The 21,795-nt window shown below is 38.6% G+C and overlaps 1 protein-coding gene across 3 annotated transcripts in view; it reads right to left on the bottom strand.

The window, feature by feature from the left end:
* The window catches only part of LOC100888963, a 76,987-nt gene that overhangs the window by 23,442 nt on the left and 31,750 nt on the right, over positions 1-21,795 (bottom strand). For all 3 annotated transcript variants that reach the window (XM_030990049.1, XM_030990048.1, XM_030990047.1), the window contains exons 8-11: positions 10,286-10,621; positions 9,841-9,939; positions 4,064-4,411; positions 3,644-3,742 (exon numbers count right to left, since the gene is read on the bottom strand). In XM_030990049.1, the coding sequence (XP_030845909.1) occupies positions 3,644-3,742; positions 4,064-4,411; positions 9,841-9,939; positions 10,286-10,621 (882 nt within the window). The remainder of the gene's footprint in view (positions 1-3,643; positions 3,743-4,063; positions 4,412-9,840; positions 9,940-10,285; positions 10,622-21,795) is intronic.

Genomic DNA, 21,795 nt, shown 5'->3' on the forward strand with positions numbered 1-21,795 from the left:
TAATGAGCTAATTACATTACAGTGCATGTACTCAGGCGCGGATCCAGGATTTCTTAGGGGAGGGGGGCCCAACTTTTTTTTTTTTTTTGCACCGGAAAATTTGAAAAACGGCGCCGACCGAAAAATCGCTCAGTAGGGGGGGGGGGGGTATTGATTATATTATTTTGTTTTTTTGGCCATCGAAAATTTGCACCCCTCCCTTGAGCGCCAGGGGGGGGGGGGGGGTCCAAACCCCCAAAAAGGTAAAAATCACGTGTTTTTTTACATGTTTTTTTCCCTGGGAGAAGGGGGGGGGCCAGCCCCCCCCCCCCCCCCCCCCCCCCCCCTCTGGATCCGCCACTGCATGTATAAATATAAGTACTTTATTGTCATTTTTTTATCTGGAAAGCCTAAAAATGGTGCAATTCAACATTGTAAATCAACTTTTAAAGACAACACATTAACTCATGAGAAGTACTATAATTAGCCTAATTAACATAATTAGTAAATATGAATATTTGCATTTATTGATATAGGTCGGGTTTAGCCAGAAAAATCTGGAATGGTAATTTTATGTGTATATTTGTTATGAAAACTAATATCTCACAGGTCCCTCATGTTGAAATGAAAAATGATTAGCCTTACTAGCATAATTAACCTAATTAGCATATTAATCAGGTAATTTGTTAAATAAATAGGCAAGGATTGTTACTTTGTAATTCATCATCTATGCATCTTAGTATAAGCACTGTTAGATCGAAAGTACCAATATATGTCCATCTATAACAGCAACAAGGACTTCTTATTCTGTGTCCAATACCTAAACTCAAAGAAGTAAAAAAGAAAAAATGATCAACATACTAAATGTGACCCGGCACCACAAAACCAACAAAAAGTCGCAACCAGCGATTCTCCGTAATCAGCTAAAATGTCAATTTAGGTGAAAAAAATAGATTTTTGTTTTTTTGCATTTTCTGAAAGAGTGGTCTTTTCTGTACCTAGTATCAAAATTTGGAAGTCTAAAACATAGTAGAAGATGTGTTTTAAACGGTTTTTCTAGACCAGTTTTTTTCGTACAGCCTTCGGTCTTTTCCAAAATTTGATCACTTTTCCCGAGCGAAATTATCGTAGTCCGGAAATGGTCGGTCGTTGCTAACGGGTCGTGCTACGCGGGCTGTGATTGGTCCGTTATAGCAATCAGTGCGGCGCGCCATTTTGTTTGTATCCGCTTTCACATCCGAGTTCCAGATTTGCGTTCGTCTTATATTCTCCGTTAACGACTTCGAGTAGCTTGATTGTACATCACATATCCAGAATTTGTTGATCATGAGTAAGAACATTATTATATTTTATACATTTGAGAGTGACAAGTTGCGAAAAAGTCTACAACGTCGTTACAATGCCAGGTTTTGTACGTGAGCAGAGCCGTGGGATGGTACCGGGGTGCACCAACGCAGATGCCCGGGTAGCTCGGGCGGTCAACGAAATGAAAATGGAAATGAAAGAGCAAGTCATAGTAAAAATACTTTGAACCTCCTGTGAGAAAGAAAACAGTATGGGAATTAAGTATAAAGCAAGTTCATAATGTGGTTACAAATAATTGCCCAGATGTATACAAAACAAGATAGGTGACAAGCAGTGTTATGTAAGGGGGAACAAAAAGACTCCGGGTCCACCATGAATAGGCATTGTCTAGTGCAGGTGTCTCGGCACTATGTTGCAGTTCACTTAATCTGTCCAATTACAACTCTATACATTTACAACATAATAACTTTTGAAAGACTTAAGTCCACACATTGAAACCTCAGAAACATAATGAACAGACTATGTTTGACCATCAGGCCAAATTTTAGCCTAATCTGAAAATCTCTTCATAGTGGTTGCTATGGCCTTTTGATTCACCCTTCTATTGATTTCCCTGTGGTTTGCTTGCTTGAATAGCCCCAAACTTTAAAGCTCTCTTTCTCACAATTTAATACCAGTAACCTCCCTCACCAGCTCTTTTCATTCACTAAATTGAAAGGGTTAGGAAGCTTCAATTTGGACAAGTAATATACCATTTTAATGAGGAGAACTACTTCTTTCATAATCAGATGAAATCAGGAAAATAATTTTTTGCGACTTTTTGGTGGTTTTGTGGTGTTGGGTCACAAATATACTTTACCACAGTAACCATTTTTCAGTTAATTTACTGGTCTCTGTCATGACTGTTTAGTGGGAAACTTAAAAAGAATACCTTTGTATTCTTACTCGTTGGACAGAAATTCACAAGGCCATCAGGCAATTGCCTGATTAATATGCTAATTTGGTTAACTATGCTAGTAAGGCTAATTATTTTACGTTTCAACATGACCGACTTCTGAGATGAACATTGGTTGTCATTAAAAAAAAATACATATTGAAATGATCACCCCTTGATCTTTCTGGCTAGACTAGACCTATATCAATAAATGCAAGTATTCAAATTCACTAATTATGTTAATTAGGCTAATTATATTACATCTACATGGAATATCTTCTCATAAATTAATGTGTTGTCTTTAAAAAGTGATTTACCATGTTGCATTGCACCATTTTCAGGCTTTTCAGATAAACAATGGCAAAGAACTCCATACATTGTACATATGCTAATTATTTGCAATTTACTAAAAAAAAAAAAAAACTGGTGTCATAAATAAATTCCACGTCATAGAAAACCCTTGAAAAGTCATATGATCCATGTGTTCAGGCTTCCTGGATTACGATTAGCAACATATCACGTATTGCAAATATGCTAATTACATCATTATGCTATAAATAAACAAAAGTAGCCCGAGGTTGCCAAGGTGGCAACCAAGCTGAATTTACTTCAATACCCATCTAAAACACGAATCAACAAAAAAACCTTGTACTTAAAAACTTGTCCAGGTCTGAAAAACTTCTACCGGACTACTGAATTTCGCTCTTATAGTAGGAGAGCGTAGCAGCCGTAGCGATCTAAACTCGCTATTTGAATTTTGCTACTACTAGTACTATAGGAGAGCGCCAACTGAAGCGATCTAACTCGCTATTTGAATTTCGCTCTTATATAGGAGAGCGTAGCGATCTAACTCGCTACTTGAAATTTTGCTACTACTATACGACTAGGAGTTTGTCAACTGTAGCGATTTATGTAATTTGCGAGAGAGTAAAGTGCCCGCGTCCGCCATTACGCGCGCACAGACAAGCATGTGACCAAATATTTATGCAAGTTTATGCATATCAAATATTATTCAGAAATGACAATGTATGACAGAAATATGGTCAACGATAGAAATTAACAAAAAAGCACCTAGACGACGTCACGCATCAGTAATACAAAAAAAAAAAATCTTCTTTAGGATCAATAATCATGCAAATGGCACATTAATTATAATGAAAATTTCATTGTCATTAACCATGTCATTCATGAGATATTAAGCGAACAAAATTCATACAATAAGAAAGGGGGAGATTCTTACAAAATCAAAAAAAGAAGATAGTTTCTATCAAACGAAATCAATAGGTTCTCTGCTAGACTGCTACGTTCCGCGGCAGATCACCTAATAACTGCTTTAAGGTAATCGTAAAGGCAATGAGAAATCTGAATCAGATGAACATATGTTTTGCACTTGGGAAATATATTATCAGTTGTTCTTTGACTTACTGCATGCCGATTCATCCTCGAAATGATCGCAGTGGTAAAGTCCATCGCACAGGACAGTTGTTGACACGCTTATGTTGGAGCTCGAACAATAAAAAAAGGCTGGTAGGAGATAGAAAAGGGAAAATATAATACTATCACCATTTATTACACTAAGTTTTCTTTGGCTACTGCTTCAATAGAGGACATTGCGTATCGTCATATAACCTGTTTGTCGTATTATCCTAAAACCGACTCCGTACTTCGAATTTCATTGGCCATTGAGGAAAATCGTAACGAAATAATTATTTGTTTGGTCCCTAGTCGGTATGGAGTCGGTCTTATTGTTGGTGTAACTAGATTATGAAGTACATTGAGCGATGCAGTGATATCCAACATAAATTATATTCAAATAAAACAAATCAAGTATAATCACACACTTACTTGATAGGTCAATGGAAATGATCTCAACATCAATGTCAAACCGCGAGAGGGTACTCTTCGTTCCTATGACAGCAAACCACATCTCATTGGTATTTACATAGACATCCTGATCGTAATTTGTATCTTTGTTGAAAATGGTGATGACAGACTGACTATCAGATGGGTCGTTACCGGTCCCTAACATCGCCTTACCATGAAAGTAGTAAGACGAATGTTGGTACACAACTCGAAATCCTTTCATAGCGTTTGTTTGTAGCAAGGTTACCTTGTACGATCGGCTGTTAAAGGTGGAGATCGGTTTGTAGATAAAATAAGATTCGCCTTCCTCAAGATATGTTGATGAGTAATCTGTAAGAAAAGATATTTATAATAATAATAATAATAATAGATCACATTTATAACGCGCTTAATACATTGTTTCTAGGCGCTGTTGTGCTGTTGTCCCAGCAGCCATTAAGTGAAGCAATGTCCTTACACGAAATAAAAGCCGGGACGACAGCACCACGATTACACAATATTATTCAGTACAAAATTACAGTATGTTACGCTATGTTACGTTACAAAATTACAGTTTGTTACAGATAAATGAATGAATCAAGTTAACTTAACTAATGACTTATTTCATAACAAATAATAGTACGACATCATTTATTTATTTGACATGTTTAGAGAAGACACGATTCATGATATGGATTTGAGCAGATGGGTTTTTAACATTACTTTGAACGTGGATATAGATGGAGCATTTTGGATGTAGGACGGGAGGCTATTTCACAACTGGGGGGGGGGGGGGCAATAAATGGTAGATTAATTTAATGTATGGGAATTAAACCCCAACAAATGGTTGCAACAGAGGAGGGAAGAGAGATAGAAGGTGGGTTTGAGGGAGTAAGAAAACATGGGGGAACAGAGTGGATATAGGAATGAAGAAAGGACGAGAAAATGGAGGACTGGCAAGGAAGGGAAACGAGATCGAGCTGTTCCGACTGTAAATTCAGTGGTTCAAGTTGTCCTATAGTAGCTGCATTTGGGGTGAAGAGGAAGGGGGAAGAGGAGGAAGAGGGTAGTTGAGAAAATGAGGAGAGTACGTGAAAGGAGGTGGAAGGAAGAAGGGGCAGAAGAAAAAAGGGGACATAGAGGGGGCAAAATGAAAGCAAAGAGTTGTGAGGGAAAGATGGGGAAAGGTGAAAAGGGGAATGGATTTACATAAGTAAGGGGATAAGCAGGATGTGGAGCCAAAGAAAAGGGGGAAATGAAGGACGAAGTACTAGCTGCAGGATTGATCAGACATAGAGAAGGGAGAGAGAGAGGTGGAGGCGATTAGACAGGACTTGGATCGAGAGGCAGGCGCGTAGTCAGGGCGGTGGGGCGGTTGCACGCCCCCAAAACGTCGACCAAAAACAAAGAGAGAGAGAAGAGAAGAAGGCAAAAAGAAAGAGAGAGAAGAGAAGAAATAAAAAGAAAGAGAGAGAAGAGAAGTAAAAAGAAAGCGAGAGAAGAGACAACAGTAACAGTACGTAGAAAGAAAAAAAGGAGCAGCAAAAAACACTTTTTAAAAATTCAAACAAGGATGAATAGTCGAGAACGGTACAACGAATCGTCTTTTTTCTCTAATAATCTAATGAAACATCAAAGCTTACGCGTTCCGCGCGGCAGGGGGAGGAAGGGGAAGGGATTGAATTCAGACAAGGATTAAGAGTCGAGAACGGTACAACAAATCGACTCCAGTTTCTCTAATAATTTAATGAAACGTCACCCCCCCCCACCCACCCCCCCACCCCCACCCCTAGGAAGCGCGCTTTGGCGCTCTGTAAGTTATTCGCGTGCTCACTACCGCCCCCTTAAATAAATCCTAGCTACGAGCTTGCCGAGAGGGAGAAGACGGGGTGACCAAGCCGGGGGAAGCACGAGTTTATAGAGAGTGGGGAAAAGGATGATTGGGATTACGGGGAGGAGATAAAAGAAGATAGGAGCGAAGAGAGAGAGAGAAAGAGAGAGAGAGAGGGTGAAGAGAGTGTAAACGAGAGGGGAAAGGGGAGGGGTAAAGGAGTGGTAAAGGAGAGCGGGTATAGGAGGAAGTAGAGAGAGGTAGAGTGGAATATGGAAGAAGGGAGGTTATGGATTGAGTGAGGGAAAGGAGGATAAAATTTCGGAAGAAAATGCAGGACGGGCCAGAAATTAGTGAGACAATAATAACTAGACATGTAATACTTGTTTGGAACAAGTATAGGTGGGCTGATCCAACTAAATTTTGAGACAAAATTGACCAAAAATAAGCGAGATACTGCTAAAAAAAACTTTGCATGTAGATTCATGTAGTGAACGAAATTAACCTTCTTGAGGTATAACATGTAAATTAAAAAAATATCTGACATGTGGCCTTTTATCAAAATTTTCACCATGAAGACGTCATCAAAATTAACAAAAGTTTTGTCAGAGCATGTAAAGAATTGTCTTAGCTACGACATATCGAAATTTGGAAGAAAATCGATCAACATTTACAAAGATACAATCAATTTTCCATAAATATGCTGACGTCATAAAATGCAAATTCGTTTTTTTTTAGTTCCAAGACCATTATGATGACGTCACAATATATTTAATGGCAAAATGAGACATGATATCATATCTCCGACTCATATTCTATCAAAATATGAAGAAAATAATGGGGGTCCGGGTGATTCCCAAAGAGCTATAAGGATTTTGTATGAGCATGTTTTTGCTCATATATGCTATTTATAACATGAACTCGCGCGCACGGACATTTATTTTAAACGGACGCTCATTTCTATATTAATAGTCATAAAGAGATAAAATTGGTATCAAATTGTGTGTAAAAAAAATGTGGAATATCATGAAAGAAAAAAAAATTGGATTCCATGTTGCATAAGGCCAAAGCGAATAAAAACGCGCGCGCATGCGCGTGTGCGCGATTTTTTATAAAACGCTCAAAATGGCCTGAAACATATGCAAAATGAATTTGAGATGATTTTGAGCATTTCAAAAATTTGACGGGCGCGTACGTGCGCGTCATGGTGTGCGCGCGGATTTTAATGACATATTTTGTTGAACCTTGACCTTAAGTTCATGTGTTACACATCTGGTTCAGTTTTGATGACTCGTTATGAAAATATGGTCATGAGTTCATTATCAGAAAATTTCACAAAATGGCGACTAAATGACGTTATCAGTCAAGGTCAAGGTTGAAAACCTTGCTGTGGTTTGTCCATATACCTACCATACATATGCCACCATATGCTACCCGGATAGGTCGCACTCTCGCCTTACTCTTGGATTATATCTTTGACTTTGTTTCTCATATGGAAATTGGGTTGTTCTTTTAGAAGTTTTTTGTTTTGGATTTATGTGACCACTTTTGGAATAGGAATTTCTCGTAAGGTAAGCGAACACTGGGCTTTTCAAACACTTTTCAGCATTTCATTATAATTAGCTGCACGATACGCCAATCGAATTTCGCGCCTTTTTTCAAAAGCTAATCATGGAAAGATCAAACTGTGCAAAACAGGAATCCTGCAAAAAGGCAACGTGGGAGAAGATCTACTAATATAGAGAACTTAAAACAAGCCTCAGAATCGTTCTCTTCGAACACCACTTTCTACACCATTTCCCCTGGTATCACATGCTTCAAAAGTATTGCTAAAAGGTACTCCACCATCGGATTGAAGCGAGGTCCAAAGATTATATTGGAATTGATCAATTTGGCTGTCGTAAAGGGGTCGGTACTCGAAAAGCAATCGCTGTAATGAGAATACTAAGTGAGAGATGTATACAGCATGATCAGGACCTTTATATCTGTTTTGTGGACTACGAAAAGGCATTTGATCGTGCCAATTGGACTAGGTTGATGGAGGTGCTGTCAGCTATTGGTGTTGGCTGGAAAGAACGTAGACTGCTTGCATCCTTGTACATATCTCAGACTGCTAGCGTTCGCGTTGGAGATGGGTCTCTGAACCAGCCGTCATTGGACGTGGAACACGTCAGGGGTGCCTTCTGTCTCCTCTTCTCTTCAATATCTATGCAGAAGAGGTGAACTTGCGCTCAGCTCTGGCAAGAGCTGCCTTCATTCAACGACAAGCTATCCTGATGAGCCACAATATTGACCTTAGTCTGAGAAAGCGTCTTGTGAAGTCTCTAGTATGGAGTGTACTGTAGAATGGGACGGAGACGTGGACACTCACTAAAACGGACATGCAGCGATTGGAGGCGGTCGAAATGTGGTGCTGGCGCAAATTACTAGCTGTGACTTGGATGGACAGAGTTTCGAATGAAGAGGTGCTGCATTGGGCTCAAGAAAAGCGGGTCCTGATTCAAACGATTAGAGAGAGAGACAGACGAAATGGCTTGGACACATAATGCGGCATGATGAGGGCTTGATGCTCAGAGTCATAAAAGGTCGTATTCATGGAAAGAAGAATAGGGAAAGTCCTTGTAAAGTTTCATAGACGATGTAATCACAGAATGTGGAGCATTAGGGTATGAAACGCTGAAACGGATGGCTCAAGACCGAGGAACTTGGAGAGGCACTTGATATAAAATTTTGATTGGGTCACTGAACCTGTCATAATTTGACAGATCACTATTTTTGAGGTATTATATACAGGCCACCTGACTAGCCATGTAATACTTGTTTGAAACAAGTATAGATGGGCTGTTCCAACTAAAAATATGAGACAAAATAGAGCAAAAATAAGCGAGATACTGCTATAAAAACAATGTCACGTAGATTCATATTGTGCACGAAATTCACCTTCCGTAGGCATAGCACGAAAATTAAGAAAAATCTGACATGTGGCCTTTAATCGAAATTGATCTCTTGCCTTTGTATCTGAAATAGATAGTCATTCCGAGAAATGTTTCTATTGATACAAGATACGCTGCTCACCCTCTACTCTTTAAAAAAAAAAAACCCCGAGGAGCGACAATTTCCAAAGATCCCTCCAGTACCAAGGTTCATTCATTTTTAACACCTTACCGCCTGATTTACATGCAATGTCATCTTTAATTTCATTCAAGAGGCGATGTAAACACCATACCATTGTAAATGCACTCTGAGAAGCAATTCGTATCCATTCTATCGTATCACATTTTAATGTAATATTTTTATATAAACATGTTTTATGAGTGATGCACTTTTTCTGTATTTTATCTGTCGGATTTACTCCCGTATAGCTCAAAGTCAAGTCGGTTTCACCCCAACCCCATGCAGGAAATTTCTTTAGTAGGAATTATGACTGGACATTACAAAACATAATGAGTGACGTAATATTTACCGGGATTGCGTAATGTCAGACGACCCTTTAAAAATGGTGGAATTTTCCTTCTTAAGTCATATCGACACAATTGTGTTACGAAACAATGTCTGTTCGTCACAAAAATAAAGACTGGCCTGTCCTCATATGCAGACATTTGAATTGCGCATAAGACCGACTTGTTATGGTATGTTGCAGTGGTTCGGGGGGGGGGGTCACTAAACCCGACAAGAGGACAAAAACAGCGGGGGAAATAAAATATATTATTAAAAAGGTATTTATTAATTCTACCAAATGTATACTTTTGCTGAAACTTTATAATTAGGAAACATTTATATATTTTCTGTATAAGAAAGATTTTTTTTTTTGGGGGGGGGCGGCTTGTTGTGAAATATTGTGCATTTTGTCGGATAATTTTGCCCGAAAAGCCCCCTTCCACGAAAGCTGAGTAAAAAGAAAATATGTTTTGCACATCGGAAATGTATGATCAGTTGTTCTTTGACTTACCGCATGCTGATTCATCCTCGTAATGATCACATTGGTAAAGCCCGTCGCACAGGACAGTTGGTGACACGCTCATGTTGGAGCTCGAACAATAAAAAAAGGCTGGTAGAAGATGGAAAATGGAAAATATTGGAAGCTCATAATGCTTTCACCATTTTCACCATTTATTACACTAGGTTTTCTTTGACTTGACTACTGGTTCATTAGGAGACATTGTGTATCTTCATGTAACATGTTTGTCGTATTATCCTCAAACCTACTCCATACCATCAATTTCATTGGCCATTTGGGATAATCATAAAGATGTAATTATTTGCTTGGTCCCTAGTCGGTCTAGATTCGGTCGTATTGTTGGTGTAACTAGATTATGAAGAACATTGAGCGATGCAGTGATATCCAACACAAATTATATTCAAATAAGTTAAATCAAGAATTAGCACACACTCACCTGATAGCTTAATGGAAATGATCTCAACATCCAATACAACAGGGGATTTATCCTTTCCTCCTTTGGCAACAAACCACATCTCATTGGTATCTACATAGACATCATAAGCGTAAGGTACACTTCCGTGGATAGTTGTGATGACAGACTGATTGTCAGACGGATCGTTACCTGTCCCTATTTTGACTTCAGCATCAGAATAGAGTAGAAAATCTTGGAAAAAAACTCGAAATCCTTTCATAGCGTTTGTTTGTAGCAAGGTTACATTGTATAGTCGTTCGTAGGAATACATGTTGATGAAATATGATTCGCCTACCTCAAGATATGTTGCTGAATAATCTGTTTAAAAAAAATAGAATTAAGACAATAAATAAATAAATTAATTTTAAAAAAGAGTGGAAAAATAACTTTTGTATCTCAAGATGATTCTGATCACTTCTTTAACTAGAAATTGGTAGATAAGACTCATCATATTGCACTTTCAATTTCATTAATTTCCACAGATTCATGAAAAGACAATATAATTTAAATCAAATTGAAAAGCATTAGAACAAAATATAAACCTGCAGAGGGGGTGATCGAAAACCACAAAGGTTTATCGGGGATCATCCCCTGCTTAAAATTACAATATTAAAATACAGAAATAAACTTTAAAAAAAACAATAAACACATACAAAAGATATATATATATATTTATATGCAAATCATGACTTTTACAAGAAAGTGACTCATCTATATTAACTCCTAAAAATTTAGTTGAATTAACTCTGTTGAGCAACACATCAAATTTTATATTCAATTCATTAAAGTCACCTGCTACCTTTCTTCTCCTGAATACCATATAATTAGTTTTTCCTACATATTAACAACGAGTTTATTAGCAGTGAACCATTTGCAAACTCTACTCAGTTCTCGGTTTAAACTTTCATAAATATTGCATAGTTTTCCCTGAAAACAATATGAAATTAAATATATTGGTGTCATCAGCAAATAAAACTAATTTAGCTGGTCTGATACAAAGTGTAGATCATTTATAAACAACAAAAACAATGAAGGAGCAAGAACACTGCCTTGGGGTACTCTTGTTGAAAGGATCTGTGATTGATAACAAACACTATTAAATTTAACAAACCCGGTTCCTATTCAAAAGGTCATTTTTGATCCATTTGAGAGGAGTACCCCGTAAGCCATAAAACGATAGCTTTTGTAACAGTATAGAATGGTTAATACAGTCAAATGCTTTAGATAAATCAAGGAATGTACCAGCAGGAATTAGCTTATTTTCCAATGCATGAGTTAGAGACTTAAACATTCAATTAGAGCCGTGGATGTTGAGTGTTTTTTTACGAAATCCGAATTATTTAGCATATAAAATAGCACGTTTGTACACCAATTTTTCTAAAAAATTTGAACAGATTGGCAAGATAGAAATAGGTCTATAATATTCTGTTGTTTTCTTTACAGAGATTCTTATGAAGGGGTATTACTTTTACTAACTTTAATTGATCCGGAAGTTGTCCTGAAATAAAAAGACTCATTAAAAATATGACAAAGGTGCTTGGCAAAAACATGTATAGTTTTCTTAACAATCTCTTTAGCCACTTAAGTTACAGGCCATCTAGGAGGCTGTTCACACCGGCGGAGATAGCGCGCGCTATCTCTGCGGTGTGGAAGGTACAACGTCGTTTCGGTCCGCCCAACAGCGAGCCACGGCGAGCCAAAACGGAGTGCCACTGGAGCACCTCTTGGGGTGGTCCACGAGAGATAGCGCGGTCTAGCGCGCTAGAAAAAAGGGGTGCTCCGATAGACCGCGCTATCTCATTGCGGTGTGAACAGCCTCTAGGTCATCCTAAACAGGTTGTCGACCTGACCGTATCTACCAGAGCTTCCAAAACAGAACCCCAAATCAGGTCGGTTCCCTTTTATGGGAATTTTAAACAATTTTATCTCAAATCTTTTTTAAAACCTTTGTCCGATATCCCTATTCCTACCTTACATCCCACCATGGCCATCTTACAACACCTTCTCACCATCAATCCTAGAGCAAAAAAAAACCTTTTGTGATAAAGCACTGACCCAAAACTTTGGAACACTCTCCAAGTATATCTACGCTCTATGACACACGCTGAGGCACAGTTCCTCCCCCTCTTTTTCGAGTACCCCAAAAGTGTCCCCTTTTTCTTTCTAATGAGTGCCCCTTCCCCTTTTCATAAGTGCCCTTTGATAAGTTTCCCTATTCTTATCTTAATAGGTGCCCCACTTTCCTTTGTAATAAATACCCTCTTTTTCCTTCTTACAGGTGCCCCTTTTCAGGTAAGAGGTGCTCCTTTTTACTTAAAATAATAATAACTAGATTTGTAATACTTGTTTGGAACAAGTATAGGTGGGCTAGTCCAACTAAAATATGAGAGAAAATGAAGGGCACATTTGAGATAGCTAATTGTCTCAGCTACAACATACTCAGAGTTCAGCGTAAACGAAGCTTAAACGACGGGGATATTGCTCGCGAAGGACGGAAATGTAGAATCCAGTTTTGAGAAAAAATCATGTCCCATAGAGAATACACGCAAAAAGTGAAAAATTGACATGCCTCCTTTAATCGCAAAAATACGCCTTGATTTATTTGTCAAAATGAAAAATGTTATACACTGCATTTGTAGAAAGTTGTCTCAGCTAGAATATATCGAAATTTGGAAGAAAACCGATCAAGATTTACAGAGATACAATCAATTTTCTAAAAATATGCTGATGTCATAATATGCAAATTAAAATTTTGAGTTTGGAGGCCAATATAATGACCTCATGAGTTAATTGAGGGTCAAAAAAGACACGCAATCATATCTCCAATTCATACTCAATCAAAATATGAAAAAGAATTGGGGTCACTTTACATCCTAAAGAGCTACGATGGATTTTGTATAGGCATGTTTTTGCCCTTATATGCTATGTATTACAAGAGCTCGCGCGCACGGAAATTTACGTTAAACGGTCGATCATTCCGTTATTAATAGTCATAAAGAGACAAACATGGTATCAATTTGTTTGTAAAAATATGTGGAATAATTTGAAAGAAAAAAAATGGCGATTCTATGTTGTGTAATAGTTTTACGCGCAAAAACGCGCGCGCATGCGCGTGTGCGCGATTTTTCATAAAATGCTTAGAATGGCCTTAAACATATGCAAAATGTTTTTGAGACGATTTTGAGCATTTTAAAATTTTGCGCGCGCATTGACGCGCGGACATACGCGCACGTGCGCGTTATTTGACCTGCAATTTACCGGACGGATATTGACCTTGATCATAATAAATATGAATGAGAAATAACCTTTGGTTATGAAGATATAACCATGTGTTGATTTTCGTAAAAATTTACAAAATGGCGCCTAGATGACGTCATCAGTGAAGGTCAATGTTAAAAACGTTATTGTGCTTTGTACATATGCCTCTTCTTCTTCCAGTTAAGTGCCGCTTCATGGTGATGAAGATAATCGCACTGGTTTTGTGTGTATATGTGGAGACTTTCACATGTCCTGTTATTCCACATTTTAACTTGTTGTTCTTGTTGTGCAGGTGCATATATACATGTGTAAGTAAAAAAAACATTCCCAGTCTTGTAGACATTACATCTGCATCTCACTCAAGGCGTCAAGACCTTGAAGGCGTCAAGAGAGTGGTATTGGGCTGGGTCCTGTGGAAGGTTGTTCCAGTCCTTGCAGGTTCTTGGGAAGAAGGAAGAAGCATAGGTCTGACTACTGCAGTTGAATGTCCTAAAACGAGATCCATGTCCTCTTGTTATTGATGTCAGTTCAGTGAGAAAGGACTGCCAGGTAACATATGTGTGCCAAATTTGAAGGCATTTGATTGAGCCATTTTCACGTTATCTTGTCCACAAAAAAGTGGTTAGAAATAAGAAAAATAAACTAGATATGTAATACTTGTTTGGAACAAGTATAGGTGGGCTGATCTAACAAAAAATCGAGACAAAATAAAGGGAACATTTGAGATATCCTATTGTCTCAGCTACAACATACTCGAAGTTCAGCGTAAATGAAGCTAAAACAAAGAAGATATTGCTCGCGAAAGACGGGAATGTAGAATCGTGTTTTGAGAAAAAGTCATGTCCCATGGAGAATACAAAATGTGAAAAATTAACATGCCTCCTTTAATCGCAAAAATACGCCATAATGCTTTTGTCAAAATGAAGAATAATAGGAATTGCATTTGTAAAAAATTGTCTCAGCTATAACATATCAAAATTTGGAAGAAAATCGATCAATATTTACAGAGATACAATCAATTTTCCATAAATATGCTAACGTCATAATATGCAAATTTGAATTTTGATTTCGGAGGCCATTATGATGACGTCATGAGTTAATTGAGGGTCAAATGAGACATGAAAAATATCTCCAAATCATACTCTATTAAAATATGAAAAAAAAATTGGGGTCACCTTGCATCCTAAAGAGCTACAATGGATTTTATATCTAGGCATGTTTTTGCCCATATATCCTATGTATTACAAGAGCTCGCGCGCACGGAAACTTGTGTTAAACGGTCGATCATTCCATTATTAATAGTCATAAAGAGACAAACATGGTATCAATTTAATTGTAAATAAATGTGGAATATTATGAAAGAAATTTTTTTTTGGCGATTCTATGTTGCGTAATAGCTTTGCGCGCGAAAACGCGATTTTTTAATAAAATGCTTAGAATGGCCTAAAACGTATGCGAAATGATTTTGAGACGATTTTGAGCATTTGAAAATTTTGCGCGCGCATTGACGCGCGGACGTTCGCGCACGCGCGCGTTTTTTGACCTGAAATTGACCGGACGGATATTGACCTTGATCGTAATAAATATGAATGAGAAATAGCTTTTGGTTATGAAGATATGATCATGAGTTGATTTTCGTAAAATTTTACAAAATGGCGCCTAGATGACGTCATCAGTGAAGGTCAATGTTGAAAACGTTATTGTGCTTTGTACATATGCCTATACATATGTGTGCCAAATTTCAAGGCATTTGATCGAGCCATTTTCAAGTTATCTTGTCCACAAAAAAGTGGTTAGAAATAAGAAAAATAAAGAATAAATAAATAATAATAAATGCAATTCTAACTAAATTATAAGGTGGTCTGTACGCTATACAGCCCACCTGATAATAAAATGGTTTGTTTTATTGAAAATCATCTCGCAGCCCGAAGGCTGAATTGTGTGACTTTTTACAAATTGATTAAAAAAAATTACATTACAATAAATACATGTGAAATCAGACATTACAAGATATAAATTCAAAATTCGTTCAAGTTCATAGTAAAAATATAAAATATAAAGATATATATATAAATGTGAACATGCAATAATATTTTCTCTCCGATATTCATTGAATTTAAACGGGTCGTGTTTGTTTGTAACCAGACAGGCTTATACAATAGTTGCAATGGATTTAAAAAGTGAATAATTGCGTGATTTTAACAGATTAAAAAGCTCAGTAAAATACAGTGATACATTGGAAATTTACATTTGACAGAAAATAAGTTAAGATTTACAAAGGCAAAAATAGATATACTTTAAATATTCATAGGTTCAAAGCGTAACATGGGCTGATTGGTTTCTAAATGGGGCCAGCTATTCCAAATCGTTACAATAGAGACACATACAGGGTGACGGATACAATAGGAGAGAAAGGGGAAATGAAAAGGAGAGAAGAAAGAGAGAGAATAGGAGAGAGACAGAGAGAGAGAGAGGGGGAGACAGAGTGATAGAAACAGAGGGGAGAATGGAAGAGGAAAATAAGTTTAGGAGTTACGATTGATACAGCAATGATTTGTCAATAAACTGGATAGAATTCATTAAAATTAATATCATGTAACAAACTGAAAAAAATTCAAATATAATAAGGGGTGAAAAGCGAAAAGTGTAGCTATGTCTGATGATTATAGTTACATATCATTCAATAGGTCGACCAAGAATGGAATTGGGCTTCTTTTGTATCTATCAGTTCTGCATCTGATTGCGGGATAAGGAGCAACCCTCCTCAGAGATTGAGAATATCTATTATTGCGTGGGCGTGGCAACCAGTCCCTGAACTGAGGTGAATTTATTAGTGATTTAGCAAATCTTTTGCAAAGTTCTCGCCTTCTATTGTCTAGGGTTTGGAGATTGTTCATTTGTAGTGCATTTTCGTAGGTCACGTACAATGATCCCAGTACAATTTTGAGTGCACGTTTCTGGATCCTTTCAATCTGGGCGTTTTGTTGGTTAAGCCAGGATGCCACAGTGGAGCAGCATATTCAACCATGGGCCTGACATAGCCTGTGTATACACATAGTAAGTCTTTCCATGGTACATGTAGTTGGAATGGTTTCAGGGTTCTTAGCATATACATGCGCCTATTTGCGTTACGCACCATGTTATCGACATGGCTGTTCCATTTCAGATCTGTTTGTAGTAGTACCCCCAAGGCTTTGATTGATTGCACCTCATCAAGGGTCTGGTCCCCAAGACTTACATTAATTGGAGGGAGTTGGGTTTTTCCGAAGTTTACTCTCATTACATGACATTTACTGGCATTAAGCTGCATGGCGTTGTTAGTGCACCATGTGTTGAGTTCAGATAGGGTATTGTGGATTTCTGCAGCCGCAACCCGTGGTCTCGCTTCCGCTATTGTCATGTCATCAACGTATTTCCAATGCTCCAAATTTGAGGATGCCAATGCGTCGTTGATTAGGACTAGGAACAAGATAGGGCCTAAGCGTGTCCCCTGTGGGACGCCCGCGTTCACTGGAGCTCAGGTAGACATGACACCTTGGTAGCGAACACACTGGGTGCGACCAGTCAGAAAGTTAGAAATACAAGGTACAAGTGAGGGACAAGACACAAGGCGGATAAGCTTAGAGATAACTACTGTATGATCAACTTTATCAAAAGCCTTAGAAAAGTCAGTTGTGACTAAAGTGGATGTGGTACCTAATTTGTCGGCCTGCTTCGTTAGAAAATTTACAATATCTACAAGACAGTGTGTTGTTGATCTACCTGGTCTACTTCCAAACTGTTTGGCATCTAGTTTGGATGAGATATCAGACATCAACCACTTTGTTATGAAAAGTTCTGCTACCTTCACAAAGTGGTCTGTAAGTGCAATCGGTCTCAGTTTATCGATTCTAGCAGGCTTTTCCTTCGGGATTGGCACAACAATAGCTTTTTTCCATCTGTTGGGAACTTCCCCTTCCACGAACGAGCTATTCAAGATGGTGGTTAGTGGATAGGCTATTCCATACGCAAAGGTCCTGATCAATCTGGTAGGTACTCCGTCGGGACCAGCGGACTTTCCAGGTTTTAACCGTTGGAGTTCTCGATAAACTTCCCATGGCTGCACAGTAGGGGGTCTCTGAGACGGCAGGTATGATGGCAAGTCGCATAGTTGGAGGGGCCGGATGTTGCTAGCAACATCTACAAATCGCTTGTTGATGGTATCTGCAATCTTCGATGGGTACGACTGATCACAACCGGGAACGTCAATGGTTGGACAGCATTGTGATCTAGAAGTCATGAGCTTAATATGCTGGTGCCACGAGGTAGGATTGTCCGATTTCAGCTGAGCCACACGATCATGGTAGAAGTGGCGTTTCTCTTTACCTATGCTCCGGATGATTTTATTAGAGCAGGCTCTCCATTCGCCTTTCTGTCCAATGTTGAAGAAGATTCGACGCTGATTAATTAAAGCCTTAATAGATGGTGTAACCCATGGCTTATCCTTCTGATGGATTTTCACTTCCTTTGTTGGAAAATGTGTGTCAATGGCTGATTGAAAGGATGTGTAAAATGCCTCACATTTGTCTGATGTTGTCACAGCATCTTGAACATGCCAAGTTTGAACAGATATCCACCGGCCGAAGGATCTTATGTCAGAATCGCGCATCGGTCTAATGACTCGTCTGGAGAAAACGTTCCGTTTTGGGGGGAATATATTCAATGGACCCCACTCAACAGAATTATGGTCACTCAGTCCTAGCGGTGACATGACGTCAGCCTCGCTGTAGAAGTCTTTCATATTTGTCAATATTTTGTCCAATGTAGCTGTATTTCGGGTAGGTTTCTTGACGATCTGTTTGAGCGAAGTGCTTGTACAGATCACGTGTTCATTTGGTTAAAGTCCCCCATTACGACGAAGCCAGCAGAAGGGTGCTTCGACCTTAGTTGGTCTACTGAGCTAATGAGATGGTCGGCCAGTTCTAGCTCGTTGACACTATTTGGTGGGAAGTAGACTGACGCCACAAAGATACTTGATATCTCACGTGGCAGCCGACGAGGCCGAATCTGTCCCCAGACCACTTCGATGTCTTCAGGAACGTGTATGTCAGGTACAGGTCTGGGTGGCATTTGTTCATTTATGTAAATGGATACTCCACCTCCTCTCTTATGATCTCTGCATTTGTGAAGATGGCTAAAGCCACTCATTTCGAAATAATCAACAGTTTCCGGGGTCAACCATGTTTCACGTCAATATTGCTCTCATGGATGATTGTTTGAAGTTCATCCTCCTTGTTGGATAGCGATCTAATATTGCTCATAAGCATTCGAGGGAAATCAAATTTTCGTGGTGTTTACTTTTTTTTTAGATGAAGTATGTATGTTTACAAGGTTAGAACGAGTTGCATCAGTTGATAGTGGGGAGGGGTCATTTCGACTCGTAATGCGAACACCAAGTTGGCGGATCCTGCGAGATCCGCCCCTACATCCGCGGGCTAGGAATATACCACACTCCTTAGCAACTTGCTTCACATCACCAGGCAACGGTAACCTGGACCGCTTACGTAATGTGTAAAGCTGATTCATAGAGTACGTTATGCGTTGCAGTTCCATTGTTCTATTGATGATCCGGAGCAATTTAGGTTCACGGACGATATCAAGCGACCTTTCTAAGTCAGGGTCGAGCGACCTTTTAGAGTTCAAGGAAATGGCTTTGTTACCATTTAAGTCATTCAACGTCACTCTTTGACGCCAAGGAATTGGCGTACACACACACATACACGTAATGTACATACATAATCCAAAGAACAGTATCAAGGCGTTCAAAACAAACGTAGTTTTACGAGCTGCCATTCTTCAATATTGCACAAATCCCGGTTCAAAATGATGACAAAAGTACAAATAACACAATTCACTATAAAGGAAGTGAAAATCACGGCTGTGAGCAATAAATTTACCTTGATTTTATTCCAGCGACATATCGCTTGTGGCTGCCAACAAATAGCGCCCTCCCAAAAACTTCTGAGTGTCCCTTCTACTTTGACACGTGCCCCGTTCCCTTTCCAAAATTTGCCACTTTCCCTTGTAAGAAGTGCCTCTTTTTTCTGTGATGAGTGCCCCCTTTAAGGAATTAAAAATACGAATTTTCAGCTCTGATAAGTGCCCCTTTTACTTTGACGAGTGCCCCTTTTCATTTTTAATAAGTGATCTTTTCTCTTGTAATAAGTGCTCACTTCATCTTTCTAATAAATGTCCGTTCCACTTTCTTATAAGTGCCCCTCTTTTCACCTCTGATAAATGCCCCTATCCAGATCTGATAGATGCACCTTTTAATTTGACAAGTGCCCCTTTCGGTTTGTAATAATCAGGCGCGTACGCAGGGGGGGGGGGGGAGGGTGTTTGGGGGGTTAAACCCCCCCTTTGGTATATTTATGTGTGTAAACCCCCTAAAAAATCCCTAAACCCCCCCCCCCCTTTGGATTTTTTTTTTTTTTTTTTTTTAATTATTAAAAAAAAAAAAAACCTTACCCCCCCCCCCCCCCCCCCCCCCCCCCAACGGAGCAAAATGTCAAATTTTCAAATTTCGAGACCAAAAAAAAAAAAAAAAGTGTCCGCTTTTTTTTTTTTTTGACATCATAACATGAAAAGTAACCATCTGCTTTTTGTTCAGGGATATAAAGGTTTCGACAGTACAAATTTTCTAAAGACAACTTCATTCAGCCTACATTTCCGTCATTCATGTTAAAAAAAGACCGAGACATAATTACCATATTATATGCTATATGATACGATGTTTCTTATCGCCTCTCAGTTCCCCTCAAAAAATGGATTTCCCATAGTCTCCCATATTATGTGACCCTTTGATAAATCGACTGCGAGCTATTTTTCTCAAATAATCCCCAAAGCTCGCTCGCTACGATTGCATTTAAATGTCCCCCCTGTCCACACACAACATTTTCCGTGATAAAGCGTGATTAGCTATACCGTTTCGCGATAGTGATACCGTTTCGCGATAGTTTTACGATGAAAATTGTGTGTGTGGACGCTCACTAACGATACGTCGTATAACGAAACTAGTCTAACGAAACGCAGGTTTGGGCATCGTTTCAAACTGAAACTCAATAAAGAATCACGCCTAATCACGCCTAATCACGGAAAATGTTGTGTGTGAACAGGGAGAGTGTAACTAGTGTAACTAACTGGGCGGGGCTTAACGTGACCTCAAGCGACCTCTCATTTTCGCTTCCATTTCATGACCGCAGTAGCAAACTGCGCACCTACACGACATTTCGCTGTAGAGTTTCAGGATTACTTTCTTCTGTGTGTGGGCATCCTGGAATTTATACGATGTTTCTTGTGTGTGGACACTCTGAAATTTATACGATGATTCTTTACACGACGTTTCGTTATAGAGTTTCGGGATAAATTGTTTTGTGTGTGGACACGCTGGTCATGTCATTAAGAAATAAATTGAAGGTCTTATTTGTTTTCATTAAGAGATTGTACTTAACACCCCATCAGGCTCTGTAATAAACGGTCGCAATGTGACCTCAAAAATCTTGAAAGATTTGCTCGCTTGCTTCGTTCGCTTACACAAAAATATGTTCAGACCATCATATACAACAGCAAAGTATGGTGTTGAAGCAGTATCTTTGATCACGTAAAAGAGACATTTGTTTTAAGCGCTATATAAAAATTAAATATTATTATTATTATTAAAAGATAAAACCTTGAAGGATATCCTTGATAATGTATTACTTATAATGTAGGGGTATTACATCTAATATTTGTGGTGGTACACAAGTATTATAAATCGTTATATTTATGGATATTTCAGCCGTCTCTGAACCGATTTGATCAAACAAAGATGATTTGGTCATTTAAATTGTACGCTCTTTCAAATTTGACAACCATTTTTGTATTATCTCACAAAAAAATATTTTGTGTAGCGCCCTCTGTAACAGAACTCGGCTATCCCTTTAAGTGAGTATTGTTTCAATAGTCACCAGCTTAACCCTAAAAAGGCCGGGCTATTTGAGGTCTTAGTATGGCCGGGGGGGCATTATGGCCCCCCTTAAGATCTCGGCCGCGAAGCGGCCGATCGCCGCGAAAATTTGCACGCATGTCAAGTAAAGTGTATAGAATAATATGATAATTTCAATTTTTTGAAAAATTTACTCATTTTGATATTTATGGTAATTTATGCAAATAAAGTCATAAAAATCACATTTTACCCATAAATCATATATTATTCA

This window comes from Strongylocentrotus purpuratus, unplaced genomic scaffold, assembly GCF_000002235.5.
Source record: "Strongylocentrotus purpuratus isolate Spur 01 unplaced genomic scaffold, Spur_5.0 spur5_scaffold_19, whole genome shotgun sequence".
In the NCBI taxonomy this organism is placed as follows: Eukaryota; Metazoa; Echinodermata; class Echinoidea; order Camarodonta; family Strongylocentrotidae; genus Strongylocentrotus; species Strongylocentrotus purpuratus.